Source organism: Sinocyclocheilus grahami, unplaced genomic scaffold, assembly GCF_001515645.1.
Source record: "Sinocyclocheilus grahami isolate Dianchi unplaced genomic scaffold, SAMN03320097.WGS_v1.1 scaffold150.1, whole genome shotgun sequence".
NCBI lineage: Eukaryota > Metazoa > Chordata > Actinopteri > Cypriniformes > Cyprinidae > Sinocyclocheilus > Sinocyclocheilus grahami.
The window spans coordinates 1167115-1191409 of NW_015505329.1; the positions used below are offsets into that span (position 1 = coordinate 1167115).

The window sequence follows — 24295 nt, forward strand, 5'->3', positions numbered from 1 at the left end:
ACGATTGACATGTCGAAAGCTGTTTTTTTAATTCTTTTTTTTGTTGTGCAGGCATGCCGTTTACCATTGTAAAATCACTGACAATCACAACCCTGCTGAAAAAAACAGCATATGCTGGTTAGGTATGTTTTGACGCTGGGATGCTGGTTTAAGTTGGTCCTTTGCTGGTTTAAACTGGTCCTTTGCTGGCTTATGCTGGTCCTTTGCCAGCACATGACCAGCATAAACCAGCAAAAGGACCAGCATAAACCAGCAAAGTACAAGCATAAACCAGCAAAGGACCAGTTTAAACCAGCAAATGACCAGCATATACCAGCAAAGGACCAGCTTAAACCAGCATCCCAGCATCAAAATATACCTAACCAGCATATGCTGTTTTTTTCAACAGGGAAGAGTCAGATCTTCCTCTTAAATGTGAAGTTTTTGGCTAGTTACCAAGTGCTACTGTCTTAGAGAAAAGTGGGAATGCTAACAGTTAGCTAGCAATTGATTTTGTCTTTGCTAACAGATTTTTTTAAGTAATAAAACCTTTGCAAAACCGATTATTCAAATTGATTGACATGCATAAAGTGTTTCTGAATGGATAAAAAAAAGTGTGGTTCGCTTCCCTGGCTCTTTTTTCCTGCTGTTTACAAACACCAGTTTGATTTCTCAAGACACTTATTTTAGTGAAATCTGTCAGGTAGCAGGAGCGTTTTGTGTGGCTTACATCACCTTTAAATCAATAACTTTTTACATCTCTAAAGACATTCAGAGACACGATACTGCAAAAACAGTTGATAAGAAGAGGTTTCTTTGCTGAATCGAAGTGTTCTAATAAACATTCTGCTGGCATGTACATAAAATGTTTCCCGCAGCGCCCTGCGGAGGCCATTTCACCGCTCCGGTGGGAGTCATTCTGTCCCCGGGGTGGCCTGGCTACTACAAAGATTCCCTGAGCTGTGAGTGGGTCATCGAGGCCGAGGTGGGACGCTCCATCAAGATAAGCTTTGACAGGTCTGTTGGATAGCTCTGAGAATAGCAACACGCAGATGCATTATTTGTATTCATGTCTGGAGGCATCAGCTCTCCAAGGCGACAAATAATTTCGGCACATACCACGGTTAGAAAAAGCAGAAGTAGCAACATATTTATAGCCATCTTCATCTGGGGTCCTTTGGGTGTGAAGGTCACGTGGGTTTTCATAAAGTCTCAATGTAACAGTCTGCCGAGTTAATAAAGTATAATGTCAAATGTAATTGAATCGTAAGCTTCAGCTAAACATGTAGAAACGTCTGAAGGATGCTATTGTTTCTGAGTAATGTTTGTCATAGCACATAGACCTAGAGCGCAAGGGAGACAGTCACCATTAGTGTCTATATACATTATACCATAGTGTTATGTCGGTAAGCTTGATCCATATGCACGCTGTTTGCCATATAAATCTAACGCTGTGCGTGGTGCCCATCAAGGCCTTCTGTGAAAGGGAAATTGAGTTAATCTATATCTAGTTACAAATGGTTGACTTTATTTCATTAGCACTGCAATGCTTCCCTTGAGTAGGCCATTGAAATATCATCAGATATGATCTAACAGACTCCTGGGAGCGGACGCTTCGAGGTGCATCACAAAAGCAGAGGACTCGATTGGGCGAGCAGAGATTGTGTTTCTCAGGCAGTGGGGTTGACACCTCTGCTTTGGCTTTTCACTGAAAACATTTAAATTCTGTCATCGTTTACGTACCCTTGTGCACGCCAATCCTGTAGGACTTCTGTAAAATACAAAAGGAGATAATATGATAAATGAGCTGGCTGCTCTTTTCTATGAAATGAATGAGAATGTGGGCAAAAAAAACAAAAACATTAACGATATCATAAAAGTAGTGCATGTGGCTGGTTCATTATTTTAAGTCATTTGTGTGAGAAACAGACAAATTCATTATTTAATTAATTGTTCCACTAACTTTAGCTCTCAGATGTTAATTTCCTATATGGGGCATCAAGATGCAATATGCCAGATTTTATGTTGATTTTTTTTCCCTTTCTTTTTAAGTGATTTTTTTATTTTATACTTTTTACATATTTAATGTACAGAGTGGATAAATGACTTGGAATAGGGTGCAAGTCTTATGAGCAACTTACATCATTTATAGTAATTAAAATGATAGTTTTATGGTGCTTTTTCTGCTATTTTTGGAGCTTTCAGACCCTGATTATTATTATATACTTTCACTGTTTGGAAGAGAGAAACTAGGGCATTATGTAAAAGGTGTTATTTTGCCGAAGGTAGAAAGCCATACAGGTTTGGAACAACATGAGGGTTAGTAAATGACTGTATTTTCATTATTAGCTTAACTATTCCATTAAAGCAAGCTCACTGTGGCAGATCTGTGTATATTCGCACATCACAAAGCCGTTTGATCCCATCAATAAACAGCAGCGTGAACACTGGCTGCGCCTGTGACTTCTCATTAAAAGAGGCGGTCAATGAGGAACAGTTGGGCAGCCATGTGTAATGAGATGTGTTTGTGTGTGTGTGTGGATAGAAACACATTTCACGCTGTAATTTTTATTATCTCTTTTCTTTGATCTGTTTTCTTTTTTTCTTTTTCCGGCAGGTTCCAGACAGAACTCAATTATGACTTTCTAGAGCTTCACGATGGGCCTAATCTCCTCTCGCCCCTAATTGCCTCTCTAAATGGCACCCAAGTCCCTCAGTTCCTGTTCAGCAGCGGCAACTTCCTGTATCTTCTCTTCACCACCGATAACAGTCGCTCTAACAGTGGCTTTAAGCTCTTTTATGAAAGTGAGTCAGCCGTCTTTATGGACTGGGTGCCTTTTGCCTGAGAAATTATATTTCTACCTGAATCATATCTGTCTCTCCACACAAGCAAACAGCTTGAGGATTTCTCTTTGTAGTATTCTTTCTCACTCTATATTTCTTGCCTATTCTGTCTTTTTCTCATCCTTTTTTTGATTTAATGCTTTATTGGCTTGACAAAAAACTGCATTCATATTGTCAAAACCATTTCAGCACAGCTGAATACAATGCAAATACAATGCTTAATTTGATAGTGGTACAGCAAGTAACAGTAACACACAAAGTAACAATAAACATAATTTGAAATAAAATAAAGTAAAATAAAATAAAATGATGAAATGAAATTAAATTAAATAATACAATTTTAGGTCAGTTTACATAGTTCCCCCCGAAACTATACATTTGCTTTTAATGCACGTTAAAATGAAACTGTAAATGAAATTGAAATGAATCCCTTTAACTGTACCTTTAAATTACATGAAATAATCTCTCATTTTGCGTTTGCTGTGCTTCAGGCGTCATTCTGGACACTCACTCATGTTTGGACCCCGGCGTGCCCGTAAATGGGATACGTTACGGGCAGGACTTGGCCATCGGCTCGGTGGTGTGGTTTGGCTGCGAGCCCGGATACAGACTGAGCCACGAGGAGCAGTTGGTCTGTGAGAAGAACCACTGGTGGAGCCACCCTCTGCCGACATGTGACGGTAAGCTGTCATCTCAATTACACATCTCAATTAGACTAATTAACGCTGCTCATTTAAACAGTTCTTTGATTTCGAAATTCACAACAATTTCAAGAATATTCAGGAGCATTGTAATTGAAGTCTGGCTGTACATGCATGTAATAATTCTCATCACATTCAATGCAGACTGCAAACATACATCTCATCTAAAACATAATTTCTCAGGAAACATCAGTTCTGAATAAAACCAGTTCTGTTGAAACTTAAATCAGTATAATTGCTGACTGGTTGTTCGTATAGCAGTGTATATTTAAAGATGCACATTCAGGGACCTATTATTGTCTATAGTGTCAAAAGAAGGAAATGAAACCAAAATGATTCCCTTCCTTATGCATTATATATAGAGGTTTCAACTGGAGTCTTACTGGATATTCTATTCTTAAAATGTCTGTGACTGAGTTCTCAAAGTTTTGTCTTTTTTATGAGTAGCTGTGGTGCAATGAGGGCTGACAAAAATACTTAGTCTATTCAGCTGGACATGATTGTCACCTTAAGTTTTAATTATAAACCACTGGTAATGTTTGGTTTGCTACCAGACTTCCGACCAATGCTCTGGACTCTCTGTCAAGACATCTAGTACTTAAAACTTCAAGTCAGCATGAAACTGTCATCCGCAGCCTGTTTTGCTTATGTAATGTGACATTTCTGGATGACACAAGAAGTTCAATGAAATAAAATGTAGAACTGGACTTGATTTTATCTGTCAGGAATTGATTGGTTCAGAAGAACTCGCTGCCAGAATTGAGCAATTTCATTGTAGGAGCACGAACATTTGTAGACGAACATTTTTTTTATTTGGAACAACAGTAAGACCAGGAACTTAGAAACTTAGAAAGTAAACGGGGTCCTTTTTGTTGACTTTAACCTTCCGGTAAAATGTTCTTATTTCCAAAAGGGCACTCTTAGCATGTCAGGCCCATTTGGCCTATTCAATTTTAATAACTTCATGTCATTCTGAATTAACTAAATATGGAGGAAATATTTTGGGTACTTTACGCTGCTGGGGGGAAGAAAGAGACTTAGGCAGATGTTGAGCCCGAGGCGCTAGACTCTTTTATCGTCTCACGGGGAGTGACGCTGACATTCATTATCATTAAAGGTGAAGTCGCTGAGGAAATCTGCCTTCATTCCTTGAATTCTGAAGTTCAGGTCTTAGTTTGGACATCTCAAGAAGCAATGACTATGACTGCATCCCAGTTTGCATACTGTGGCTCTGCTCCAAATCTTTGTGGCATTTTAAGGCATAATACGTTTGCTCCCCCCAAAAAAAGAGTAGATAGCTTCATTCCGCAGCCTTTCTAGAATACCTTCTTTTGGTCAAAAACTATGGCAGAATTTCAGTCAACAATCCCATGCATTTTGACTGAGAAGGTATATATACAGTATATATATGTATGTATGTGCGTCTTAAATAAAGTGCATACTTTTAGTATGTAGTAAAGGTATGTGAGTTGGGTTGCAGCCCTATGTCTCTGGGTGAAAGTAATAGTGAAAAATAAAAATAATAGTGAAATTCACTTCATTATTTCACAGATACATCTAAAGGATGCCATTTCTGACCTAAAGTGTTTTCATTCAAGCACTTAAAATGTTCGGTATCTTCTCTTCACCACCGATAACAGTCGCTCTAACAGTGGCTTTAAGCTCTTTTATGAAAGTGAGTCAGCCGTCTTTATGGACTGGGTGCCTTTTGCCTGAGAAATTATATTTCTACCTGAATCGTATCTGTCTCTCCACACAAGCAAACAGCTTGAGGATTTCTCTTTGTAGTATTCTTTCTCACTCTATATTTCTTGCCTATTCTGTCTTTTTCTCATCCTTTTTTTGATTTAATGCTTTATTGGCTTGACAAAAAACTGCATTCATATTGTCAAAACCATTTCAGCACAGCTGAATACAATGCAAATACAATGCTTAATTTGATAGTGGTACAGCAAGTAACAGTAACACACAAAGTAACAATAAACATAATTTGAAATAAAATAAAGTAAAATAAAATAAAATGATGAAATGAAATTAAATTAAATAATACAATTTTAGGTCAGTTTACATAGTTCCCCCCGAAACTATACATTTGCTTTTAATGCACGTTAAAATGAAACTGTAAATGAAATTGAAATGAATCCCTTTAACTGTACCTTTAAATTACATTAAATAATCTCTCATTTTGCGTTTGCTGTGCTTCAGGCGTCATTCTGGACACTCACTCATGTTTGGACCCCGGCGTGCCCGTAAATGGGATACGTTACGGGCAGGACTTGGCCATCGGCTCGGTGGTGTGGTTTGGCTGCGAGCCCGGATACAGACTGAGCCACGAGGAGCAGTTGGTCTGTGAGAAGAACCACTGGTGGAGCCACCCTCTGCCGACATGTGACGGTAAGCTGTCATCTCAATTACACATCTCAATTAGACTAATTAACGCTGCTCATTTAAACAGTTCTTTGATTTCGAAATTCACAACAATTTCAAGAATATTCAGGAGCATTGTAATTGAAGTCTGGCTGTACATGCATGTAATAATTCTCATCACATTCAATGCAGACTGCAAACATACATCTCATCTAAAACATAATTTCTCAGGAAACATCAGTTCTGAATAAAACCAGTTCTGTTGAAACTTAAATCAGTATAATTGCTGACTGGTTGTTCGTATAGCAGTGTATATTTAAAGATGCACATTCAGGGACCTATTATTGTCTATAGTGTCAAAAGAAGGAAATGAAACCAAAATGATTCCCTTCCTTATGCATTATATATAGAGGTTTCAACTGGAGTCTTACTGGATATTCTATTCTTAAAATGTCTGTGACTGAGTTCTCAAAGTTTTGTCTTTTTAAATTGCCACATTCATTTCGATGCACCAGTTCACAAAAAGAGCCAAACAAAGCAAGCAGAATTAATTAATTTGAAAATTATTTGTAAAACCATTCTTACATGAATTGTATTCAGTTCAGTGTGAGAATTTAAATGAGTATTGGACCATTCCAGACTCAAATGTCTGTCCAAATTGTTCAGAAAACCGTTTTTACTTAAATGGTGACATGATGAAACCATTCTTACCTAAAATTGCAATAATTTTACACATGATTATTTTTAACAATGATCTTAGTCTTGGTTTCACAAATGAATTTCACACATTCATTATTCATACATAATTTATACATCTGGCAGATGCTTTTGTCCAAAGCAATTTTTTTTAATGGGTTCATGCATACCCTGGGAATCAAACCCATGACTTTGATGCTGCTAGTGCCAAGTTCCACTGTTTGAGCTACAAGATTGTTCTTTCATAGACATCTCAATGACATAAGTGCATTTACTTCTTGTGTGCAATTAGATGTCAACGTTTCTGAAATTCAGTATTATTAGGACAGTTTGCTAAGCCAAGTATCATTATTTATTATGTTAAACTTCTAAGCCTAAATTTTAAAAGTAACTCTTCCTGCACTGTTTGTGTGAAAATAAATGCATAGACTTTCTTCGAAGAAGAATGTCATCGATACCTGTAGTTGGACACTTCTAACTCTAGCCAGTGAGCAACTACTTTGAAACAGCATAGCAATTCTCATGCAATCATCCATAACCTGAGTTTTGCATGGACAATAGCACTCACTCATTTTCTTAGGAAAACTTTCATAGACAAAGTAAAGTGGTTGTGACCTTTTCTGGAAACAACGGCAGGTGGAAAGTAGCTCAAATTAGAAGAAATTCTCATTACTCTCGTTAACCTTTTGGTGGTATTTTTTACTTCCGGTGAAGGTTACACTACTCTTTGAATTTCCTCAGCTGAACACTGCTTATCTCAACAGAATTCCTGCTCAAGTCTCTGAAAACGGAGAAACTAAAAGTGATACAAGAACAGTTGCATATGTGCTTCCTGTAAAGTTTCAGATCTTTTTAAAGATTCCACGCATGTCTTCCTGCAGCTCTGTGCGGAGGCGATGTCCAAGGCCCAGAGGGCATCATCCTCTCTCCCGGCTTTCCAGAGCTCTATCCCAACTCATTAAACTGCACGTGGACTCTGGAGGTCAGCCATGGCAAAGGTACATACCCAGGAGAATTCTTCATGTGCTGTCAGAAGAAGATGAGAGCTAGCTTTTGACATCAGATCTGTCAAAGGTCATTTTTTTAGGTGTCAATGAACACATACAAGTGTGTATTTTTATTTATTGACCACACACTGTGTATGTGTGTGTGAGTGTACCGAACAAATACATTGTTTTATCCACTGAATGTGTAGAACTTGGTTTAAAACTTCTAACTATTCTTCTATTTTAACGAATCAATATCCATTCTTAAATCTCAAGACTGATCTTTTAATCTGCTGTTTTAGTTAATGCATGAATAAAACTTTATAGACATTATATCCTGCCCTATAATCACAATAAGCAATGCATTTTGTACCTTTCGATGAAAAACTAAGTCACATCTTTTAATTTCTGTCTGTTTTATTCAGAAATTCAAACAATAAATACAATTGTGACACTTGAATGCTGTATAGGCACCTCAGTTTAAACTGCAGCGATCATCCCTTCCTCTTTATTACTAGTTATAACATGAAATAAACATGAATAAACGTCCCGTGTCTTATGTAATCGCTCAATTAGTGTTTCAACTGTGGAAAGACGTCAATAAAACAGCTTGTGAACAATGTCACATAGCATTACATTTACCTCAGTCCAGCAATTCAGAAGAGCATTTCACCAAATATATGCACTGTATTAGCCTCTCTCTTGCTCTCTCTCGCTCTCTCTATATATATAATTTATATTTTACATGCCCTGTTTGTGATGTCTTAATTATTTAATGCATGTTTAAATTAATCTGTCCACTGTGAAAATTATTATTTAATTATTTTAAGAATGAATTGGAGTTGAAACATCATTTTATAATTAGATTTAGTTGATATAAAAATGCCTTATGCGCAATTTACATGTTTCCATACAATTTTTTTATTTGAGTGTTAATTATATCTAAAAATACATAGCAATTAAATGTTTTGTACTCTGTCGTTAATTGTAAACTTTAATATTATATTAATAATAGGGCTCCCTATGCAGTTTACAGTATTAGCTGAGATAGATTTATTTATCCTCAATTTATTTAAAGACACCTCCATAATTTCTCCACTTACACCTTGTTTCCCTAAATAATCCAAGTCATTTCTTTTGACATGCTGTGGCCTGTTGAAGAAGTAAAGTAAATTGGTGTCCTCATCTGATGCCTCTTCTTCTCAGGTGTGCAGTTCACGTTTCATGCGTTTCACCTGGAGGATCACCATGACTATCTGCTCCTGACAGAGAACGGCAGTTTTGCGCGGCCCCTCGCCCGGCTCACCGGTTCGCAACGACCCCCGCCAGTCAACGCCGGGCTTTATGGCAACTTCAAGGCTCAGCTTCGCTTCATCTCAGACTTTTCCATCTCCTTCCAGGGTTTCAACATCTCTTTCTCAGGTGAAAGAATCCTTGTGTCCCATTTGATTTTATGGTTAATTTAGGTATTTTACTGTTGTTATTATTCTTAATTATTTACTTATTATAAACTTATGTTTATTAGTTTATTGGTTTGTTTATTTATTATTATTATTATTATCAGTTTCAGTTGCACCGAACCTCTTTTTTTTTTTTTTGCAAAGAATAGCAGTAAGCAGTTTTCTAAAAAAAAATAGTTAATCTGAAATGAAAATTATGCAATTTTTTGTGCATCCCAATGTCACTACAATCTTATATGCTGTTACTTTTTTTGGAGGAAAAATTTGAAGATTTTTTACACAGCTCTTTCCCATTTAACTAAGCTCTAAAAAAAGGTCAGAAATCATCAACATAGAGCACTTTTTTTTTGACTAAACTATTCCTTTAAGGTCAGAGTGATGCATTGTTAGAGGACACACCGTTTTGATAGAAAGCATCTGCAATGCACACAATTTTATGTAAATTGTTGCATTCTGAGCAAAGCAATTTTTTCTGTAAATCATTCATGAAACCATTCTTACATAAATTTACGTAATCAGTTCAGTGTGACAAGTTACATAAACACTGAGCTACACAATTTTCCATGCAGATTGTTTGTAAAACCATTTTTACCTACATTGTGAAATGATAAACCCATTCTTTCCTAAAAATTGCAAACTTTTACAGCACAAAATTTTGCTAACAGTGCAATAATTTACATAATTATTTTTTCCTTAATGAATGTGATAGCCATACCATCCTTTAGTATAAGATCTAATAATGAATCTAAATCTGAGGATATTATCAAAGGTTATTGTAGGACAAGAGCAGCCGCTATCGTCCTCAGCTCCTACAAGCCTGTTTCTATGAAAAGTCATAGCAGCAATTAGATATAGATGGTGTTTTGTACATTGATAAAGGTAATCAATTGGCAACAGCTTGCGCTTCGTCTCAGTGGCTTATTGAAAGTCTGAGTCTTATCAGTGTTGCCGGCAGTCTTGTCGTCAGACTTTAGCGGTGAACTGCTGGCTGATATTAGAGCTGGCTTTGGGCTGCGTTTTTCATTAGTCACAGATCCCCACTGGATCATCCTGCTGCGCTGCACGGTCACCACCGGATACCCACTGGGCACTGGGTTAAACCGGGCTGCTGTCTAATGGAATTAGTTGATCTACCTTTGGACGTAAAAGTGGAAAAGAAACATATTTGACAGCAAAATATGAGCTCATAGTCGAGAAACCGCCAGGAAGCCAACAGTATTTTAAAGCAGGTGCACCGAATATCTGTTTGTGACTAGTTACAATAATTTTTTGGTAACACTTTTTTTCTACGAATAATGCAAAGAATTTTTACACAGATCTTCTCCATTCAACTGAGCTCCAAAACGGACCCAAAATTATCAACAAAGCCAGATATTCTTTAAAGATTATCCTTTTTAGAGACAGGGTATTATCATTAACAAAAAAAACAAAAACAAAACAAAACTTTTGTTACTTCAAATAAGCGACAGCTGAATTGATTATTTTTATCATTTTAATTCACCAACTTGTCTAATTGTCGCATAGTTTAGCTTGAAGTACTTAAAAAAAATGAAACTAAAAAAATAAAATAAAAAACAACAAAATTACTATAACTTTAACATTGTGTGTGTGTGTGTGTGTGTGTTGGTGTAAATTAAAGTGCAAACAGAAAATGTGCAAATAAAATCTAATTTAAGATATTACAAAAAACTATAATTGTATACAGTATCTACGATACTAAAATAACACTGGTTATGGGGGGGAACAGCCTTCCAGTTGGACAGATTTTGGGCTGAACTATTTATTTTAGGTCAGCATAATGCATTGTTAGAGGACATGCTGTTCTGATATAAAGCCAAGTTGTGAGAAGAGCCCATAGGGTTTGGCTAATGTTTACTTGAGCCATCATATACATTAATTAAGGACTGGAGTTATGAATACCCATACAATTATCCAGAAGCCAAGTTCCTGTATTAGCCTAATATATATTACCTGATGAAAACAGCGCTTGACCTTTTTCTGGTACTGAATATTGATGGGATTGACAGAAGCAGACATGCATAATGCGAAAAGTATCAGGCGTGAAACTGCAGACAAAAGCTTTCCACCATTAACATTCCAGCCTTAATGCTGAATGTTCAAGGACGAGAACTCATATCTTTACATAATATGAAATCTATTCAATTTTCTATACAGCTTCGGAGTGACAAGGTGGAAGCGTTCATATGCTGAGCACATTGTGTTTCTAAATAGATTTGAATATTTGATATTAGAGCTCAGAGGAAGCAAAAAGTGACAAACAAGCAATTCATGTCGTTGCCATCGACCATCAAAGTCATCTGAACTCATTGCGCCAGGATCTAATTGAAACCGCAGCTGCGGTCCTCCACTAACCGTTTCTGCGTATCATTTACATGTGTGTAAATGATTCACACTGTTGCTATCATAGCTCTAATTGATTGTTTAAGTGCTTGCAGATAACCCAGGGTAAATGTTCACTCTCTGTTTACTCTGTGAATCATGATGTGATGTTACACGAGACATTGGTTGAATATCAAGACTGAAGTACCATGCTAAAATAAAGCAACGAGAAGAACTACGTGTCATTTATCAGGAACAAATTTCTAAACGTTTTAATAACTGTTGTGATAATTCTTCTACCAAATACATGACAGTAGTTTAAATATTTGCCTCATCTACAGTAATTAGCACTCCTCAGGCGAAGAAGACCTGAAGACACTTCCAATAGAATGGTACTTTAGCATGGTGCTAAGCTAATGGTATATGACTTTAAAGGGGTCAAGAACTGAGAAATCAAAATCCCCTTGATCTATTGACATATAAGTGGTCATTGTACTATAAAAACATCCTTATATTGAACAGCTTATATTGAAGCCAATCTGCCAAACGACAGGTTGTGGAATGTGTCACTTTATGACGTAATAGTGTGGCTAAACCCCGCCTCCGCAGGAGAAGATCAACGCCTGCTTCTGCATCACTGCCTGTTTAGCCCCGCCCACCGATTCTACATCACTGCCTGTTTAGCCCCGCCCACCGATTCACGCATGCAGTGTAAATAACGGGAGAGCCGAACGCAGGTCTACACAGAAACCAAACGATAAAAATGTGTTGTGAAAAAACACAGTCTTTGCATCGCCTTCCTTCTGATCCCAACATTAGGGAAAGAGTGGATGAACTTTATTTTTAATGAAGTTCTAGATCGTGTCAGTAAGAACTCTGTCCTTTGTTCACTTCATAGACAGTAGGCCTAATGTTGCACCACACAAGTGTGAGGAACTGTTTTTGTTATGTGATCACTATTGCTTTGTCTGTTATTACAGATCGTTTGACATGTACTGAGTATTTATGCGTTTTTAACCTAAATCACATCAGCGTCCACCTGTCATACATACATGAAGAAGTTTAAATGGGAAGTTTACATTTATTTTATTTTTTTTTATCTTTATCAGTAATTTTTAGATACTAAATAGCAATTTTGATTTCTTTTTTAATGATTACTCTTTGAAGCAGACTTTGCCTCTAGAGCATCAGAATCATAAGCATAAGAATCTATGATTCTTAAAAAAAAATCTAAATAAATGACATTTGCTTAAAATGTACTCAGGTTATCCAAGATGCAGATGAGTTTGTTTCTTCACAGGAACATATTTGGAGAAATTTAGCATTATCAATGCTCACCAATGGATCCTCTGCAGTGAATGGGTGCCGTCAGAATGAGAGTCCAAACAGCTGATAAAAACATAACAATAATCCACAAGTAATCCACACCACTCCAGTCCATCAATTAACGTCTTGTGAAGTGAAAACCTGCTTGTTTGTAAGAAACAAATCCATCATTAAGGCACCTTAACTTTAAAACAGTCACTACCAAAATATAAGTCCATAATAATCAATAATAACACATCCTCCAGTGAAAAATTAAATCTCCTATTGTCTCTCACATCAAATTCTACGTATAATTTTTTTTAGAGCTCTTTTGAACTGTTTTTGCTTGTAAACAGTGCTTGATCTGTGCACATTTCTCTCTTGAGTCAGACAAGACGACTTTATTACTGGAGAAAGCAGTATTGTGGATGGGGCACTCTTATTTTACCCAGAAGTTAGAACATCTTAATGATAGATTTGTTTATTAAAAACACACAGCTTTTCAATTCACAAGACACTGATGGACTGGAGTGGTGTGGATTACTTGTGAATTATTGTGATGTTTTTAGCAGCTGTTTGGACTCTCATTCTGACGGCACCCATTCACTGCAGAGGATCCTTTGGTGAGCAAGTGATGCAATGTTACATTTATCCAAATCTGTTCTGATAAAAAAACAAACTCCGCTACATCTTGGATGGCCTGAGGATGAGTACATGTTCTGCACATTTTCATTTCTAGGTGAACTATTCCTTTAAAATGCTGCCTATGCGGTAGCTCACTAGGGTTCGGAACAGAGCCAAAGAGCTCATAACTAATTCCTGATTTTTGCAGTTTACATGAATTATGTTTGTCACATCCTGCAAAGACATATTACAGTAAGTTTTAGCATACAATAAAGTTCAACCTGCATAACACCAGCACCAGCAAATGAGGTTAACTAGGTTTCCGGCTAAACTTTTTGCTGTTCGTTTTATTATTAGAATATGATTTGGAGCCTTGTGAGGACCCTGGTGTGCCCCAGTTTGGCAGGCACAGCGGTGGCAGATTTGGCATCGGCGACACTCTGACGTTCTCCTGTGACCTTGGTTACCGCCTGCAGGGCGCTCGAGAAATCACTTGCCTGGGCGGTGGACGGCGCATATGGAGTGCACCTCTGCCAAGGTGTGTGGGTACGTGGTCAGCTGCTCTCATTTGCTTGGACGTCCAGAGTTTGACAAGTCTTCATGGTTGCATTCGAGTTCAGCGACGACAGGCTATTGAGTTGTACTGTGTTTTGAATGGAGTAGTAGTGTACTACTCAAAGCTTGCTGCACAGTATAATAAATACTACTTATTATACGTATTATACACTGAAAAAACATTTACTTAAACAATTTTCACTCCAAAATTGCTTGTACATTTCACAAATAATTACAAGGAAACGGCAAATGAATTAGAAAGACTGCAATTGTATTTTCTTGTGAAATGTATTCTAATAATCGTCAAAAAATCTGATTTTACAAAGTACTTACTTATATAGCATATACTACTTTTATAAATAATACTTTTAAAAGCATGCATAATGGTATTATCCTAATTGTTATAACATGCAAATCAAGTGATTTGCATCTAGTTTGGAAGTAAATATGCATTAATTTTGAAGACAATTTCTTAGACTGAAACAGTATTTTCTTGTAAAACATACTCCAATCTGTATTTTATTTACAACTTTGATGAATCATTTTTAGAGTGTACTTATTATATAAAACTTATTATTAAAATAGTACTTCAATTGATAAACATTTTAAATGGTAATGGTATTATAAAATTAAAGTATGTTTCATGTTAATCTAGTTATGGAAATAAATGTGGTATTTATTTATTTATTTATTTATTATCCAATTTTGAGTATGATTTCTTACCCTTTGACAGTGTAATCAAATAACAAGTCATGACAGAGGATGACAGAAACTGCGGATGATTTTTCTTCATGTGTTGAAAATTGATGGTCAAGTTAAACGCATTGCATTGATACAGTACTGACTCTAATGCAACTAATGAGTGACAAAATATGTTGTTCAAGATGTGTTTTTTTAAATCTACTGCATGTTTTGATGATATGTTGTCTTTCTGAATACCTAGATTTGTGCTTTTTTCTTTATTTCCCCAAATTTACACTTTTTACGCATTGCTGTTCCACTATGTCACTACGGTTCCCCATTGTCCATAGCTGAGTGCGGCTCAACTGTTTCCAAGAACGCCGGTGTCCTGTTGTCTCCAAACTACCCTCGCAATTACGAGAACAACCACGAGTGCATCTACAACATTCAAGTACAGGCAGGAAAAGGAATCAACATCTCAGCTAGCACCTTTAATCTGTCTCATGGTGACGTTCTTAAGGTAAGTTCTGTATGTACACCGGTGTCAGAGTCATGCTTGCAACACACATTCATCTGATTCTTAAAGCACCAAAACACGTCATCTAATCAAAAATTTATTATTTTGGGCAATATCTGTCTATTTGCAATGGATATAAATGTTTAAAGCAATGTATTGTTTGCTTAGCAATACGTTAACGTCAATCCACCTAACAGAAAATGTTCTGGCAATGTTATGAACAAACGTTCTTCTAGTAATGTTAATAGAACCGCATAAAGTTTTCTGGTCGTTTTCACAATTTTAGCACAAAAACATTATTTATACATCGCTCATAGAATGTTTTTGTGAAACATTTTAGTTGGATGTTAGTCTAATGTTTTTCTTCGGAGTGACAAGGTGGAAGCGTTCATATGCTGAGCACATTGTGTTTCTAAATAGATTTGAATATTTGATATTAGAGCTCAGAGGAAGCAAAAAGTGACAAACAAGCAATTCATGTCGTTGCCATCGACCATCAAAGTCATCTGAACTCATTGCGCCAGGATCTAATTGAAACCGCAGCTGCGGTCCTCCACTAACCGTTTCTGCGTATCATTTACATGTGTGTAAATGATTCACACTGTTGCTATCATAGCTCTAATTGATTGTTTAAGTGCTTGCAGATAACCCAGGGTAAATGTTCACTCTCTGTTTACTCTGTGAATCATGATGTGATGTTACACGAGACATTGGTTGAATATCAAGACTGAAGTACCATGCTAAAATAAAGCAACGAGAAGAACTACGTGTCATTTATCAGGAACAAATTTCTAAACGTTTTAATAACTGTTGTGATAATTCTTCTACCAAATACATGACAGTAGTTTAAATATTTGCCTCATCTACAGTAATTAGCACTCCTCAGGCGAAGAAGACCTGAAGACACTTCCAATAGAATGGTACTTTAGCATGGTGCTAAGCTAATGGTATATGACTTTAAAGGGGTCAAGAACTGAGAAATCAAAATCCCCTTGATCTATTGACATATAAGTGGTCATTGTACTATAAAAACATCCTTATATTGAACAGCTTATATTGAAGCCAATCTGCCAAACGACAGGTTGTGGAATGTGTCACTTTATGACGTAATAGTGTGGCTAAACCCCGCCTCCGCAGGAGAAGATCAACGCCTGCTTCTGCATCACTGCCTGTTTAGCCCCGCCCACCGATTCACGCATGCAGTGTAAATAACGGGAGAGCCGAACGCAGGTCTACACAGAAACCAAACGATAAAAATGTGTTGTGAAAAAACACAGTCTTTGCATCGCCTTCCTTCTGATCCCAACATTAGGGAAAGAGTGGATGAACTTTATTTTTAATGAAGTTCTAGATCGTGTCAGTAAGAACTCTGTCCTTTGTTCACTTCATAGACAGTAGGCCTAATGTTGCACCACACAAGTGTGAGGAACTGTTTTTGTTATGTGATCACTATTGCTTTGTCTGTTATTACAGATCGTTTGACATGTACTGAGTATTTATGCGTTTTTAACCTAAATCACATCAGCGTCCACCTGTCATACATACATGAAGAAGTTTAAATGGGAAGTTTACATTTATTTTATTTTTATTTATCTTTATCAGTAATTTTTAGATACTAAATAGCAATTTTGATTTCTTTTTTAATGATTACTCTTTGAAGCAGACTTTGCCTCTAGAGCATCAGAATCATAAGCATAAGAATCTATGATTCTTAAAAAAAAATCTAAATAAATGACATTTGCTTAAAATGTACTCAGGTTATCCAAGATGCAGATGAGTTTGTTTCTTCACAGGAACATATTTGGAGAAATTTAGCATTATCAATGCTCACCAATGGATCCTCTGCAGTGAATGGGTGCCGTCAGAATGAGAGTCCAAACAGCTGATAAAAACATAACAATAATCCACAAGTAATCCACACCACTCCGGTCCATCAATTAACGTCTTGTGAAGTGAAAACCTGCTTGTTTGTAAGAAACAAATCCATCATTAAGGCACCTTAACTTTAAAACAGTCACTACCAAAATATAAGTCCATAATAATCAATAATAACACATCCTCCAGTGAAAAATTAAATCTCCTATTGTCTCTCACATCAAATTCTACGTATAATTTTTTTTAGAGCTCTTTTGAACTGTTTTTGCTTGTAAACAGTGCTTGATCTGTGCACATTTCTCTCTTGAGTCAGACAAGACGACTTTATTACTGGAGAAAGCAGTATTGTGGATGGGGCACTCTTATTTTACCCAGAAGTTAGAACATCTTAATGATAGATTTGTTTATTAAAAACACACAGCTTTTCAATTCACAAGACACTGATGGACTGGAGTGGTGTGGATTACTTGTGAATTATTGTGATGTTTTTAGCAGCTGTTTGGACTCTCATTCTGACGGCACCCATTCACTGCAGAGGATCCTTTGGTGAGCAAGTGATGCAATGTTACATTTATCCAAATCTGTTCTGATAAAAAAACAAACTCCGCTACATCTTGGATGGCCTGAGGATGAGTACATGTTCTGCACATTTTCATTTCTAGGTGAACTATTCCTTTAAAATGCTGCCTATGCGGTAGCTCACTAGGGTTCGGAACAGAGCCAAAGAGCTCATAACTAATTCCTGATTTTTGCAGTTTACATGAATTATGTTTGTCACATCCTGCAAAGACATATTACAGTAAGTTTTAGCATACAATAAAGTTCAACCTGCATAACACCAGCACCAGCAAATGAGGTTAACTAGGTTTCCGGCTAAACTTTTTGCTGTTCGTTTTATTATTAGAATATGATTTGGAGCCTTGTGAGGACCCTGGTGTGCCCCAGTTTGGCAGGCACAGCGGTGGCAGATTTGGCATCGGCGACACTCTGACGTTCTCCTGTGACCTTGGTTACCGCCTGCAGGGCGCTCGAGAAATCACTTGCCTGGGCGGTGGACGGCGCATATGGAGTGCACCTCTGCCAAGGTGTGTGGGTACGTGGTCAGCTGCTCTCATTTGCTTGGACGTCCAGAGTTTGACAAGTCTTCATGGTTGCATTCGAGTTCAGCGACGACAGGCTATTGAGTTGTACTGTGTTTTGAATGGAGTAGTAGTGTACTACTCAAAGCTTGCTGCACAGTATAATAAATACTACTTATTATACGTATTATACACTGAAAAAACATTTACTTAAACAATTTTCACTCCAAAATTGCTTGTACATTTCACAAATAATTACAAGGAAACGGCAAATGAATTAGAAAGACTGCAATTGTATTTTCTTGTGAAATGTATTCTAATAATCGTCAAAAAATCTGATTTTACAAAGTACTTACTTATATAGCATATACTACTTTTATAAATAATACTTTTAAAAGCATGCATAATGGTATTATCCTAATTGTTATAACATGCAAATCAAGTGATTTGCATCTAGTTTGGAAGTAAATATGCATTAATTTTGAAGACAATTTCTTAGACTGAAACAGTATTTTCTTGTAAAACATACTCCAATCTGTATTTTATTTACAACTTTGATGAATCATTTTTAGAGTGTACTTATTATATAAAACTTATTATTAAAATAGTACTTCAATTGATAAACATTTTAAATGGTAATGGTATTATAAAATTAAAGTATGTTTCATGTTAATCTAGTTATGGAAATAAATGTGGTATTTATTTATTTATTTATTTATTATCCAATTTTGAGTATGATTTCTTACCCTTTGACAGTGTAATCAAATAACAAGTCATGACAGAGGATGACAGAAACTGCGGATGATTTTTCTTCATGTGTTGAAAATTGATGGTCAAGTTAAACGCATTGCATTGATACAGTACTGACTCTAATGCAACTAATGAGTGACAAAATATGTTGTTCAAGATGTGTTTTTTTAAATCTACTGCATGTTTTGATGATATGTTGTCTTTCTGAATACCTAGATTTGTGCTTTTTTCTTTATTTCCCCAAATTTACACTTTTTACGCATTGCTGTTCCACTATGTCACTACGGTTCCCCATTGTCCATAGCTGAGTGCGGCTCAACTGTTTCCAAGAACGCCGGTGTCCTGTTGTCTCCAAACTACCCTCGCAATTACGAGAACAACCACGAGTGCATCTACAACATTCAAGTACAGGCAGGAAAAGGAATCAACATCTCAGCTAGCACCTTTAATCTGTCTCATGGTGACGTTCTTAAGGTAAGTTCTGTATGTACACCGGTGTCAGAGTCATGCTTGCAACACACATTCATTTGATTCTAAAAGCACCAAAACACGTCATCTAATCAAAAATTTATTATTTTGGGCAATATTTGTCTATTTGCAATGGATATAAATGCTTAAAGCAATGTATTGTTTGCTTAGCAACACGTTAACGTCAATCCACCTAACAGAAAATGTTCTGGCAATGTTATGAACAAACGTTCTTCTAGTAATGTTAATAGAACCGCATAAAGTTTTCTGGTCGTTTTCACAATTTTAGCACAAAAACATTATGTATACATAATACATAATGAATGTTTTTGTGAAACATTTTAGTTGGATGTTAGTCTAATGTTTTTTTTTAGACCGCTTGCTACTTGTTTCAAATAAATCAGAGAACGTTTGAAAGTAACATTCCCATAATGTTTGCAAAATGATAAAAAATGTAACATTCCCTTAATGTTTTTTTTACATTCACCTGACCAAGATAAAACGTTTTTTGCAATTTTTTCAAAGCTGGATGTTTCTGAGAACATTCAGAAATAATGTTTTCCTAACATTAGTAAAACATTCTTAGGACATGTTTTGTTTGCTGGGAAACCCTATAGACTTTTCTGGTCTGTTTCCCCAGTTGTATGATGGTCCAGACAACACGGCAGAAGTTCTGGGAGGTTTCTCAGGTTCCTCTATGTTAGGTCAGTCGTTGACCAGCACGTCGAATCACCTGTGGCTGGAGTTTTATTCTGATCAAGAGGATACGGCTGAGGGTTTTAAGCTGGTTTACAGTAGTAAGTCTTCTTGTACACTTGCTTTCTTCCACAATGCTTGTAGAAACACACACACTAGAGCTTCCAGCCTTTAATCTGTCACAACCAGACTTAGATTACATGACTTCAGTAGCTCTTAGTCAGCTGCCTGCCCGGTGTAGCTTTTATTACCCAAGAGTGAAGCACATGCTGTAGACATTTAAGTTAAGTTAATTTGGGGTGTTCACAAATTCGTGTGTAGAGCTCAGAAACTCCTGAAACTAGTCGTGTGTCGCCCACAAGCTAATAGAAGCAAGTGGGACATGTAACATCAACCAGTGTTTCACTAATATTTCAGACTTGATGAGCTTTGATGATAATTAAATTCACTCCTACCAAGGCTGCAAATTACTGTACTTTTATTAGTCCCATCTGGATTTCATAAAGCTTCAATTAAAACGGATTTTCTCGCACAATGCTTCGCCCATAATTTACTGATAAATGAGAGTCCTCTGTGGAAATGTGTCTGAGTGCTGAACTCCTGCACCCATATAAAAATTCCAGCATTTCTTATTCAAAAGTTTGCGGTCAGTTTTTGATAGAAGTCTCTTCTGCTCACTAAGGCTGCATTTATTTGACCTAAAATACAGTAAAAATAGTAATATTGTGAAATATTATTCTAATTTAGAATAGCTGTTTTCTATTTGATTATATTTTAAAATATAATTTATTCCTCTAATGCACATCTTTTTTTTGTGTCTTGCTTGTCACAGCTTTTTTTGTGGTTTGCTGCATTATTCTGCTATCATTCTAATATGATTTAATACATTGATTTCAGGATTCTTTGATGAATAGAATGTTAGAAAGAACAACATTGATTTGAAATAGAAATTATTATTATTATACATTTCTAATAAGATTATAAATGACTTCACTGACAATTTTGTTCAATGTAATGCATCCTTGCTGAATAAAAGTATTCATTTCTTTCCCTCAGAATAATCTTACCAACTCCAAACTTTTGAACAGTAGTGAATGCATAAAGGTTTACATTTAGGATGCTGTCACTGCATTGATATTGTACAAAAATGGTCAAAAATGAGCACTCACCAAGTGACAAATGTCATTAAAAATTGGCTTTGGTAAGTAATTAAAATGTTACTCTTTGATAATACAAGTGATTTACTCAAATGTTAGCCTCTTATCTTTTTTCGGAACCAATGTTTTATCAAATTGTAAGAACGATAATCTGACCATCGTGGACGTAAATGACTGAAATATGACATCCAAACTGTATGCTAAAGAAAAATAAGCAAAACAGTTTTGCTACAGTTTACAGTCTCACAAATATACAGAGAAGCAAAATAATTACAACTAAATAATCTAGTTGTCAATACAGTATTATGGGCAGGTGTAGTAATTTCTACATGCATTTCTATGTGCAAATGCCTACAGATATGAATGAGATCTCCTGCTCCCTCTCAATCTTTGTGCCATAAGCCACCTCTCACCTCACAGTGGAATATATTAGCTCAATTAATTTTTGGATTAATATCTTCATTTCATTGTCTGCTTGAACTGTTTAATTGTTCCCAGCACTCGCTCCACCACACACATGGTTTATTGCTTTTTAAATGAAACCCTTTGAATTAGCGGCATCGTATGCATGGATTATTAGTGCCATTGAGAAAGCACAGAGACTCTTAATTTCCTTTGTTTGAAATTATAGGTTTTTCTTTTCTCATGAGAAGTTTTCTAATGTGTCTACCACAGTTCACAGTGCCGTATTATTTCATATCTTAATCATAAAGCATGCACAAGCTCTGCAGCAGGATTATAACTGGTGGTCGCGTAACAGTAAAGTCCCAGCGTGAGGAAAACATGAGTGTGAAACCGAAGCGGTATTGAGCACCGCTTCGGCTCTTTGAGAATGGAGGAGTGACTTACTAGTGCCCAGCGCTGGAGGCGCTTAGATGGACTTGCTCGTTTACTGCGCTGCACTGACAACCTCTCATTTGTCTACCAGGCACTGATAACATGTATTTGGCACTTAAAAAAAGTGAAAGAGAACTCAGAACAAAGTATCGTTTAAAGGAACAGTTCACCCAAAAATGTCTTCCTTATTTAGTCTCACACCATTTCAGATAGATTTTTTTCATATAATATAATATAATATAATCAAACCAAAATGTATTCAGACACCTTCAACATTTCACACATTATTTATTTAGTTTATTCGCTATAGTTTAGAAAATGGTAATAAAATATGACAAGAACTCAAGAGTTAAACTGTGTCAGAACAAATTAATCTTGATAATGTCAGATAATACTTAAGCAAAACATGGTCAGGTCAAAGTGTCTGAATTTTGGTCCCAAATTTTTATAAATTTTACTGGTAGTCCACTCTATGAATAATGTTTGGGTATAATATGTCACAGTTTACTTTATTTTGCTATCCTCACTTACTTAAATGAACTATAGTGTCCTGCACCCACTAGTAAAAAAAATATCAAAAATGATATCTGGTGTCTGAATACGTTTTGGTTTGACTGTATTATATTATATTATATTATATTAGTAAGGAATAATTAACGATGTTGAATTATTAGAAAATACTAATGCCGAAATAAAATAAGTGGAAATAATGCAATAATACCTCGGGTGTGCATTATTTTCTAATAATTTAACAGACCGGAGTCAGGTATTCCACTTATACTATGGTTACCACACCTCAAAAATAGTTCAGATGTTGTATTTCAAGACATTCATCAGGTTTTTGCCCTTAAAACGCTCGTGTGTAGGATTAATTTCTAACTCGTGTCATCCCACGCCTCCATTTGTAATTCCAAAACGCCATTTTAGACCCAGTAATTGAGGCTTGAGCCGTTGATAGCAGAATAATTCAGTTATCAATGCAATTATGAGAGAGAAAGAGAGAGAGAGATTAAAAGTATGTGAATTACCTGAGTCTGTGCGTCTCTCAACAGAGTTCGGCAGCAGAGTCTCAAGTAATAGCGAAACTGTAAGTTCATCTGATTCAAGAACAGCGCCGTATTACCTCGCTTGTGAGAAATGACATGTAGCTTTTAAGTTGTTAAACTGTTTTACTGAAAAAAATCATCAGAGCAGCGCTGACAACAGGTTTCTGTGTGTGTGTACATTTCTGTGTGTGCGGGTATGTGTCTGTACTGTACAGAATGTGTGTGCGTTTGTAAAGGAGAGGGTGGAAAAAATAGAGTGCTTTCCATACATCATAAAAAATTATTTTGTTGCAAAAATATGGAAATAATTTATATTTTTTATTTTATTTTATTTTTCCAGTAACAAAAAGCATCACAAGACTTTCACACATTAAATATTATGTTTTATAATACATAATGCATACAATAAAATGTACATTTGGATGTAGTCACAGTTTCCACAAAAATATTAAGCTACAAAAACTGTTTTCAACATTGATAATAATAACAAATGTTTCTTGAAATTGAATAATTTCTGAAAATTCAGCTTTGTCATAAGAATAAATAGCATTTTGAAATATATTTAAATACAAAACAGTTCTTTATTGTAATATATTGTAAATTGTAATAATATTTCACAATATTAATGTTTTACTGTATTTTAATCAAATAAATGAAGCCTTGGTGAGCAGAAGAGACCTCTTTCAAATGCATATAGAAAAAAATAAAAAAATTATATTAGGTCTGTCATAAACTCTGCAGCTTATTCTGCCCACTTACACATGTAGTCAGGGCCGTTTTAACCATTGGGCTAGGCGGGGCTGAAGCCCCGGGGCCCGAGCAAGGAGGGGGCCTGTGATTGGCTGTGGAGTAGATTGACTGGAGCACCGATCGCCAAAAAGCCACCACGCCCCCCACTTATTAGCGCTGTTATTTAGTTGAGCTTTCCCGTAAATTCCATGCGTTACCATTTGAGATTGAAACGTAAAGTTTGAATTTGGTTTACCAATCAAATGCATTTATTCTATATTTGATTTTGATATGCGCATGTATCTATCAGGTGATTGCTGCCCACCAGTATGTCTGCATTCACCTCTCTTCACTTTGTTCTGGAGTATTCTGGAAATGGTCGCGCAAAGAACAACACTCAATAAGTAAAAATGTCAGCAATTCTAAAAAAGAGAGGGGCTCAAAAAATGAAAAACTTCAAATACAACATAAAAAACACGACTTAGTAAATTCCCCAGCTATCAGGTTATTTGACTAAAGCTGATGATGGAGTGGAAGTTGCTGGAACAGCAAGTGAACCGGGCACATGGAGCAGATAAAAACAGTGTCATCGTCCACACAGAT

The 24295-nt window shown here is 36.2% G+C and overlaps 1 protein-coding gene across 1 annotated transcript in view; it reads left to right on the forward strand.

The window, feature by feature from the left end:
* The window catches only part of LOC107592166 (CUB and sushi domain-containing protein 3-like), a 223387-nt gene that overhangs the window by 28471 nt on the left and 170621 nt on the right, over nucleotides 1-24295 (forward strand). Inside the window, exons 11-18 of the mRNA XM_016281569.1 lie at nucleotides 858-996; nucleotides 2597-2784; nucleotides 3315-3503; nucleotides 7469-7585; nucleotides 8780-8995; nucleotides 13660-13848; nucleotides 14889-15058; nucleotides 19868-20024. Coding sequence (XP_016137055.1) covers nucleotides 858-996; nucleotides 2597-2784; nucleotides 3315-3503; nucleotides 7469-7585; nucleotides 8780-8995; nucleotides 13660-13848; nucleotides 14889-15058; nucleotides 19868-20024 — 1365 coding nt within the window. The remainder of the gene's footprint in view (nucleotides 1-857; nucleotides 997-2596; nucleotides 2785-3314; nucleotides 3504-7468; nucleotides 7586-8779; nucleotides 8996-13659; nucleotides 13849-14888; nucleotides 15059-19867; nucleotides 20025-24295) is intronic.